The sequence below is a fragment of the Actinia tenebrosa genome, unplaced genomic scaffold (assembly GCF_029948245.1).
Source record: "Actinia tenebrosa isolate PJP-AT-01 unplaced genomic scaffold, QUT_ActTen_1.0 PGA_scaffold0__85_contigs__length_37466705, whole genome shotgun sequence".
NCBI classification, from domain to species: Eukaryota; Metazoa; Cnidaria; class Anthozoa; order Actiniaria; family Actiniidae; genus Actinia; species Actinia tenebrosa.
In genome coordinates this window covers 25,135,042-25,145,258 of record NW_028292569.1, presented here as the reverse complement: position 1 = coordinate 25,145,258, position 10,217 = coordinate 25,135,042, and the positions used below count along the sequence as shown (strand labels likewise).

The 10,217-nt window shown below is 37.3% G+C and overlaps 1 protein-coding gene across 1 annotated transcript; it reads left to right on the top strand.

Annotated features, from left to right (window-relative positions):
• Positions 1-5,336: 5,336 nt before the first annotated feature.
• LOC116306109 (RNA-binding protein MEX3B) lies at positions 5,337-8,210 on the top strand. The gene is made up of 2 exons (XM_031716153.2): positions 5,337-5,698; positions 5,829-8,210. Exons 1-2 carry the CDS (start codon positions 5,467-5,469, stop codon positions 7,115-7,117), a joined length of 1,521 nt encoding a protein of 506 aa, XP_031572013.2. The 5' UTR covers positions 5,337-5,466; the 3' UTR covers positions 7,118-8,210.
• The last annotated feature ends 2,007 nt before the right edge of the window (positions 8,211-10,217 follow it).

Below are 10,217 nucleotides of genomic sequence, written 5' to 3'. Positions count from 1 at the left end.
TACAATCAATCTCAGATGAGAAACTAAGCAAAGGAGCAAACAAAGCTGCAGACGCAAGACTTGACATCCATGCACGAGGTTTCTGGGAGAAGCAACGTTCTGCCTTTTTTGACGTAAGGGTTTGTCACCCAAATGCAGATACGTACAAAGATCTAGATCTACCCAAAATCTACAAGCTACATGAAAATGACAAGAAGCGGAAATACACCGAAAGAGTAAACGAAATCGAACATGGAACATTTACTCCCCTTGTCTTTTGTACAACAGGAGGTATGAGTAAAGAATGCAAAACATATCACAGCAGGCTTGCTGAACTGATAGCCCGAAAGAAAGGTGAAGAGTACCACAAAACAATGGCATGGATTAGGGCCAAGACTTGTTTCTCTCTGTTAAGATCTGCACTTGTATGTCTACGAGGCTCAAGGACTATAAAAAGAACTTATAATGATATAAACAACATAGACTTAGACATTCAGGTTGCTGAAAGCGCCATTTTATAAATTTAGATTTTTAGCTTATTAACGTAGATTTTTAGATAAAGATACATAGTTATATATTTAATACATATTTCAATTTTCCTTATTAGTCAGTTTTTCATCTTATAATTCCTTCTTCTTTGTAAGTATTATATATTAACATATTCATATTTAAATAATGGACAAATTCTATTCGTTTTTTTACAATCTTGAAAAAATGTATAAATATTTAAAAATTATTAATTATTGATTAGAGATTATTGTTATTATTAATTATTGATTAAAGACTATATATTTTTTTTAAAAATTGAAAATAAATGAAAATTCAAAAATACTAATAAATATTTTAAAAAAAAGAAGAGAGGGTAAAATATATTTAGCGAGCTAATAAAATGCTTCCTTAAAAGTTCAAACAAATAAAGTATATCTTTTAATCAATGTATATACAGACTATATCGAAGGAATAAAATTGAGCGATAAAAATCAGTGAAGTTTTAGTTGAGAAACCTTTATTTCACAATGTCAATGCCAAGAATTTAATCGGTACGTCAACTTAAACACCAATAACAATAACGTACTTTAGACTTAGTTCATTATGTTCAAAATTTTCGCTATGACTTAGACTTCATACCGCACCACACCAGAGCATCAGCGGGTCGAGTGTAGAGAACTGTTGAAGGATTTGGGGATGGCTGAGGAGCGAGGGGGAATAGGAAGGGTCCTTATTGCTCTCCTTATCCGTTTTATTTGGCCCGATCCCCAAGGCATAGTTGTTAAAAGTTTGATTCAATGCTCACCCACGTTTGATTAGCAAGATAACCAATATGTACCGACTTGACACAGGAATCGACGACTAATCAGTACCGGAGTAACATTAACTCAGTCTAGAGTATAATGATTATATCACACGGACAAATCAGTTATTTTTTATGTAACCAAGTGCGTAACTCGAGTCTACCTTCCGAGATAACTGCATCATTCGTCCCCACCTCACGAGTAATATTGGTTTTCGTATGAGTGCAAAACGATACGGCAACACGTATTTTAACTTAGCCGTAACTATGTGTTATTGATCGGATTAATTACTGGAAGTTAAAGGGAAGCCATCTAAATGTTGACATGTCGTACCGTGTACCTTTAGTAAGACTGGCATCGTACGTTTCCCACTCATAGGCAAACCGCTGGCTTTCAATCGGATGAAAATTTTGAGCCGGCAGTCAGGATGGCATGGTGCCTCTTCCCTGGTGCTTTGTAATTGGCTTAAAGGGAAGCCATTGCAAAGTCACACTTAAAGGGAAGTCTTTGCAGAGTCACGACCAAAAGTTTCCCATTATATTGGGATTCTCCTTTCTTCTTTTTGGTTCACAGCTTCGAGTCGGCTTCGCGGGCGAATGAAATCAGCAACAAGTTCATGTAAACATTCCGTGATAAAACGGAATATGTTTTCAAGTGTATATTGAAGCACAACGTCAAAATACAGTCTTCAGGATCACTGATACCCGCTGCTGAGATGAAACACACTCAGTAGGGAGATGATGTCAGGTGTTTCCGCTTGAGCATTTTGCGGTTTATATCCTGATGTTATACTTAACAATATTAACAATACTGTAATCCTGACTGTAGTCCTAGTGTTCATGGAAATATTTTATAAAATAAATATACTAGAAAGGTAAAGAATAGCTTTGAAAAAAGCGCGCGCGATCTTTACGATCCGCAGTCCTTTTCGTCCAATCCAACCCTTAAGAAAATATAAATTAATTTTCAAATCGAAATGTGGCTATAAAATTGTTTATAAATAATTAAAGGAACCAGCGCCCCTTAAGCAAAAATACAGACAAATTTTGATTCTCAGGGTTGTCGGTGTGGGGGTGGTTTACGTGTACGTCTACGGTGAAAATCAAGCGTCCGTAACCTTTATTTTGACCGAATAAATTATACCAAGGTCAGTCAGTGAAAGTTGTTAAAGATTTAAAAGATGGCCCTTAGGACTTGAGTATTTTTAAATCCTAGGTCATCGATCAACTTTGTAACGCAGTGCCGTATTAACGCTCGTTGTGTGTCATTCAAATTGTCGGGAATGTGATAAAGATGATTTCGTATCCAGACTGTTTTGTTCATTTATTTGCATTATTTTCTGTCAACGTGGGATAACTATGTACGTCGACCATTTCCGGTTTAAAAACGTCGAGAAAGAACAACGTCATTCTTTGGTTAAGAAATCACTGCGACCACGAATCAATACCAAATGTCAGGCAAATGTAGTTGTCGGTGAAGGCACTTGATGATGAAATTCTTTTCTCCATTTTTCTAATTACTTCTCAATTCTGGAAATATTATTTTATTTAGACGAGCGTTTATTCACGGTTGTGTTTAAGTGTTGTGTTGGGTATCTTATAGTTCGAGGTGTTTAAAAGTAATCAAAAATATCAAAATTAAATGTCAGAACAAACGCGACCATTTCGCGAGGTCGTGAAAACCCTCCTTTTTCAATTTATAGACCAAACTAAGAAAATGAAAAGTTCGAGAATGATTCTAATTTAAAAACTAGGTCATTTTACGCAGAACTTCTGAATTTCATGAAGTAATGCTATTTTTTTTCCGTGACGCTACTCCGAGAAATAATTAGTCTATAGTAGTGGTCCCTTGGGACTGAAATCTCTTGAGATTCCTACTTGATTCATTTCATCTTGTCATCAGTCTATTAAAGGATTTATTATCTCTCACGCCTACTTTGCTTCTCTTTAGACCAAAACCTTAAGTTTTCTTTTGTTAACCCAAGCCTCGTACATGACTTATTATGCTCGATAATAAGATGCAGGATGATCGCCTTGGAGCGATTGGATTAGCCAACTAGAACACTTTAGCGCGACCTTTACGTCAAATGTTTGATGGATAAGTCTTATTTTCTATCGAATTCTAGCCAGAGTGAGTGCTTTTAATGCAATGTACGTGAAAACAATTCACAGCGCTGCGCAAATCAAGAGATGTTTTCTTTAGCGACACCATAGACGACGCGCACAGTACGAAATCTCTTTTATATTTTATGATTTTGTGCTATGATGTTGGTAGCCTGGAGAAGTACCAAAAGAATCATGGCTTATCTTGATTTAAAATCACATAGAGGTTGTTAAAAACAACAAAACACAAGATAATAAAAACAGATGTCTGTGCTATAATTTGGAGTTCTGATCCTGGATGGCCTTTTTTATGACAACAATAAAATCAAAAAAGAAAAGCGCCATTTCAAAGGCCTTTGATTTCTAAGGCTTTTTTTTTCTGCTAGTGTGAAATTGAATCTTTTGTTTGAAGTCGAGCTCCTTTTTTGAAGTGTTCAAGGAATTATACTCAAGCTTAAAAAGGGCTAAGAAGTCGATTCTCAGGAAGGAACAAGAAGTTGCTTGTCCGGAAAACGTGGCCCGGCGATGGCGATGCTATTTTCGTACTTTTTATCCCGCACATTGAGAAGTTTTTCAACTATTTGCAGTAGCCACGTGTTTTGCATCAATTCACGACCAGTTTATGCAGGTCCCACTACAAACAAAATGTCATTCTTTGAAATGCAAAAACTTTTGTCTTTTAAAGCGTTTTAAGAGGCAGCCGAGTTTGAAGCCGCGTTGAGAAAAAAGAGAATACCTTTGTTAGAATCGTTAACGAACTATTGTCAAATGCTGTGGCGCGAAACACAGTAATGTTTTTTCATATGAACATATTCAGTCAGCCAATATCATTTATGTATGCCTGTGTAAGAGGGCTTTGCTCAATGAATAAAATATCATTAACCCTGAAGCCGCCTATTCTACATATCAAGCATAGCGTCCACAATATCTCGATAAAAATAAAAATAAAAATAAAATAAATCTAAGGCTGAGGAAATGAAGTGATCTGATTTCAAACGGCGTTACTACAATTTAATCCTCTTGCGACGTGTCCGTTTCAGACGTGCTTGAAATTTCCATAAGATTATAAACACAATCACATATTCGCCTACCAATAGAATTTGCTTCAAACCCTAATAACATACGCTGGCAAAACAAAAGTTATTCCCAACAGTGTGACACGTACATTATTCAAACCTTCCATCAAATTTCTCCGCATATAAATGATGATTAATGTCAGCGATTCAATCATAGTAAAAAAAATTATATACAAAAGATTGCGTATAATTAGACCCACCAGGGGGAATCTGGAGAAAGCCATACAAATGCTAGCATTGTTTGTTGTGGGTAAACTGTCCTTGCACACAGGGAATCTTTTCACCTGCACACATTACGACTATCCCTTTGCTCGATTTAATTCTACTCCTATTCGCTCTAATAGTTGTTTTCCAAGCCGTAAATCGAACTAGCAGCTTTCGGATACTAGTTTAGGGTAGGAAATTATGATGATTGTAATATTTTGATGTTACATTCCGCATTGCAAGCAGATGGAGTTACTGATCATAAACAAAAAGTAGCTCATTTGCATATTGGGTGTGATTATACAATATGACAAAACACTATTGAAAGAATTTGTATTAACCGAGTCACTCTCGGGCTCAAATTTCAACGTGCGTGATGTTTACTTTGGCTAAATTCGCTTAGTTTGTTTCAGCTCGAGTTATTTCAAGGTCCCAGTAGAATGCAGCATTAAAGTTTAAGCTTTCCCGAGCAAGGAATAGTTCTTTTAAGCCTTATTCTGGGGCGTGAGGCATTAAACTCTCCTAATCAACACTTTGACGGTCGGCTAACGAGGCGGTCTCGTAAATGACAAGCTACAACACCTCCTGTTTAAAAGAACCAATCAGAGCGCAGCCTCGATACCACGTGCGCCAGATGTTGCAAATGAGTAGGACATTATGGGTTGTATTCGGGTCAAAATCTATGACGTACAATCCGGCCTTCAGTTGCGGGAAAAGGAGACGGATCGTAGTGCTGTTTTCTTCGATCCAAACACTCCAGCAGAGTTCAGAAGAGAGGAGCATCTCGACGCTCTCACGAAAACGATTTCCCATATGCCTAGCTCACTAATACAAGATATGGAACGCTCAAGCACGGGGCAACTGGAAGCAGATCAGCGTGCATTACAAATTGCTCTCGAACTTTCTATGTTAGGACTTACAAACGACGATGATTCAACTCCCAACTCGTTTGACGACATTCGCTCCTCCAAGAAAAGTATGAATACGACAGAATGTGTTCCTGTTCCAAGCTCAGAACACGTAGCAGAAATCGTAGGCCGTCAAGGTATGTATTTTTGAAGTTCCTTTTCTCTCACTTAAGCGGTAATCGAATTAACTTAGGGCTCAGTAGCCAAACTTGTCTGCAGCAAGCCTCGTGTTTCTGACATGTTTTTGTGTTGTGTTGTGGATTTCAGGATGCAAGATAAAGGCGCTACGAGCCAAGACGAATACTTATATCAAAACACCTGTACGTGGAGAGGATCCCGTGTTCGTCGTTACTGGAAGAAAAGAAGACGTTACTCTGGCCAAACGGGAAATAGTTTCTGCTGCAGAGCACTTTTCGCAAATACGTGCTCAGAGGAAAAATAATAGCCTAAACTCACTCACTCCTGGTCCACCGTCTCCAGGCATTCCAGGCCACACTACGGTCCACGTAAGAGTGCCATATCGAGTTGTAGGCCTCGTCGTTGGCCCAAAAGGAGCTACTATCAAGCGTATTCAGCAACAAACTAATACATATATTGTCACTCCTTCAAGAGATAAAGAGCCAGTATTTGAAGTTACTGGCGCTGCTGATAACGTTGAAAGTGCACGGAGTGAGATTCTTGATCATATTTCAAACCGGACTGGAGGACTGATGGATGCCAATGATGACAGTGTTTTCCATAACGGAGATCTCAATTCCTTCAATGATTTTCGCAATGGATCCATCTATTCGAGCGGTTCACAGTCTAGCTTTTCTTCTTTTCGTGACTCTAGCCATGCTCGCTCTCAGTCAAGCGATTCTTTCTACTATGGCAATAGTTCTTCCAAGATTAACAACGATGGCTTCAATCCAATCAACAGCCCATTCTCGCCAAATGGCTTCTTTTTCAGCGATTTTCCTTCTCCTACAGACAAAGATGCCAGCTCTGATGGTAACTCCAGTGGATCTGGAGGATTCGACCCTGCTCCAACGCCACCATCACCTTCCATATGGGCTCCAGTGAACAACGTAGCTGGCTCCTTCTCAAGATCCTCCAGTCTCAACGCAGCTAATGTACATAACTTGCAGAATTCGATCGCTAGACCTGCAAGCCCAACTGCTCCACGAAGACTGAAAAGTGAACCACTGGGTGGCACGTTTTCAACTCTGCAAGCATTTACTCCATTCACTTCGCAGATTTCGAGCTCTGCTAACACCGAGGCTTTATCTCTTGCAAACGGGTCCAGCACGGCTGGAGTGATTGGCACTACAACGACTGTAGTAGATGTCATCGGAACCAAAACATCAGTCAATGGAGAGACGAACAACAATCAGCCAGCGTCGAAAGACAAGAAAAAAGAGTGTGTTATTTGTTATGAAAGCGAGGTGGTTGCAGCTCTGGTGCCTTGTGGCCACAACCTTTTTTGTATGGAGTGTGCTGATAAAATTCGAGAGGAAAACTCGGCCTGTCCCGTGTGCCAGAAACAAGTCATTCAAGTGCTACGTATATTTTCATGAAGAACTGGAGGAATATTCAGCGGGGATAAACCGTCTTGAAGCTGTAAAAATCAAGTTATACTCACCGTAAAGCGTCAAACTGACGGTATTTTTCTCTTAATTTAAATTGTATGAAAGTAGGACTTTAGTAAAATTTGAATAGGGCTCAAGTGAGCTCTTTTCTGCTTACATATAAGTAGAGGAATGTTTTTCATAAAGAAGTTTTTGCCTCTAGCAGGCTATATATGAGATTAATAATAATATGTAAAATTAGACGAAGATGCCTATTTCAATATTTAGTAAAATTCAGACAAAGTATTCTAAGTTAAAGAAAACTCTATACAGGGTTTGTGAAAAACTTATCTGCTATAACAATTGGCATGATTTTGCATGTCCCATATCAACTAAATCTAAAATTAGCCAACTAAATAAATTTTGGCAGCAAAGTAATCTATCTATCTATAGAAAGAGTTTAGGAAGAGTTTTACAATAATATTTCATCACATCCCAGCCTCCATAGCTATATTTATGTGAACTATTTTAAGTAATTCTAAGTTTTGATATACACATTCTTGGAGCGAATTCTATCCTTATATAAAATATATATATATACGAGATTTGTACATTGAAGTAGTATAATTTCTATACAATATTTCGTTGCACTATAGTTTGTCTATTTTAATATTATGTCTGAACGAAAAGTCTAATACGTTTCTGTATATTTAGCTGTTGAATACAGTGGAGAATCCAAAAATTTGAAGTATTTTTTATTTTAAATGCACTTAATTACTGAAACATAATGCTATATTGGAGTACATATACAGAAAAATTAAAAGTGTAAATTTTATTTTTTGCTATTAAAGTATATATATATTCCCTTCAAGGCTGAATTTAAGGTTTGTAATGAATAGTATTCGTACATGGAATTCTTTAGAATCCAATGAAGTAAGCTACAGATATGTCAGACATAAACAGAACTGATGAAAATCTTTGTGAAATTGGTGTCAGATGTGCGCAGCTTTCTTCAAGAATATGCGTGCAATCATCTAAGATTCACATGTACTATATGTGTTTGAATTTGTTTTAATAAAGCCATTGAAAGTTTTGGTAGAAATTTGAGTTGCGTGTTTTGGGGATGTGGTCTAGTGGTTGTTATCGATGGTATCCCAGTCTATCTCAAGTGAAATTAGCATAGATTGTTTTCTCCTTTATGCGATTGATTTTATTTCAACGTTTCAATTACTCTGAAAGGTGTTGACAAGTCTCCCTACTCCACATGCAACGACGTTGTTACTAGTGGTGCTGAATTTTGGTACAAATTCGCTAAACTGAGTGCTTGGGCTAGAATTTTCGCGGAGTGTTTATCGAACCACTCATACGTATTGAAAAATTAATGACTAGCGCAAACAAAAAACCCTCGGAAGAAAACGGAATTATTATATTTTCCAAAACAGGAATAACTACCTTGAGTGGAATCTTTCGAAGTTATACAAATTTGGTTTATCTAGGATCTTTCGAATTTAGGTAGTTTGACTGTCCTCAGAAGATTTGGAAGTTAAAAATAGCTCTGATTATATTAAATGCAAATTTGAATCAGAATACGCTTTCCAACAGAACCAGAGCCTCATCAGCGGGGTGCTCTCTTTTACTACAATGCACATCTGGGAACTCGATATATTTGTTCGAACACAGACTAATGAGAAAATATGAAATTTCCGGAACTGAAATTAAAATAGCGTTTTGGGTTTGACTCAAAATTTGTTTGGTGTATGGAGAAGTATCACTAAAAAGCAACACGGGTATAATGGATTGTTTTGTCAATAAGAAGCTCAAAATTAGAACTTGGAACTGTAGTCTAGCTTATGCGCTAGCTCACTGCAACGCCAAACAAGAGTCTTTCTCTACACTCAAGACGGACGCATTGACGTCACATTCTCCTAAACGAATAAAGTCTGAAAGGATGTGATTGGGTGATTAAGCCATTAATTATTAAATATTTACTTTGTCGAATATTCAGGTGCTAAGCACATAGTACCTTCCAGCAAAAACTACAGGTTTTGTAAGTATTGACGTTGATAAGGCTATTGAAGCCGAGCACTGGCCAGCAAGGCCGACTAATTGTGAAATAGATCCTTCTAATTACTATTCAATTCTTTTCCGAAAGCAGTAACAATAATGGAAGTCACTGAACTGTATGATGACACAATCTTTCAACCAGAGACGAAGTCATATCAGATCACGTAAAAGCAATTTTAAGACCCAAGGGACAAAGATACTTCCATAGAAACAAGAACCAATTATGAAAATACAGCATAATAACTTTGCAGAACTGATTTGGAAGTTCCCTTTAGTAAAACAAATATATTTAAAAAGCTCTAATACTTTTGGAAGGTCATTTACACTTGAACTTAAGGCTCTTCGAAGTCATTAGAAAACACTATATATTGGCATCAATCACCGTCTAATACCTTGCAATTAGCATATTTTAAAGGTTGCTATACTTAATGACAACAGTGTGGACAGCTACTCGAGTAGATAACAACCTACTTGAGTTCGACAAAAGCCAGAAAGAAACCCAATAGTGCGCACTAGAATAACCAAGTTTGTCTACAGCTTGCATTTGTTGTGTTTCTTGTAGCCATGGTTTTATTTGTATCATAACATAATCCTTGATCGATCGCCAAGGACTTCAATTTGAATTTTTATTAATCCTCTTTTTTTTTTTTTTTTTTTTGTATTCTTATAAGCCGGCGCTTATTGTTCCAACCCAGTAATACATCATCAGTCTATGCAATCTAAATAAGAAAGCTTAATAATAACAAGACTTATGGTAAATCAACGAAATCGGTCATAGCAACCACAATATGAATGATAAGCCTCGCTAAACCAACTGGTGAGCGGGTCTCTTATTTTCAGGATCAAATTATAACTTTTTTGTACATTCTTTAGTCGGTATAGCCCTCGCAGTGTCAATATTTGCGCGCAGATATTTGCTTAGCTTGCAAGGCAAACATGCCGAAAGTTGCGCTTTCGTTTATTAGGCGGTATTCTCTTGGGATCGGACTAAGACGTTCCAGCGTCACTACTTTGTTGAAGATATAACTAGCTAAAAACTAGTGTG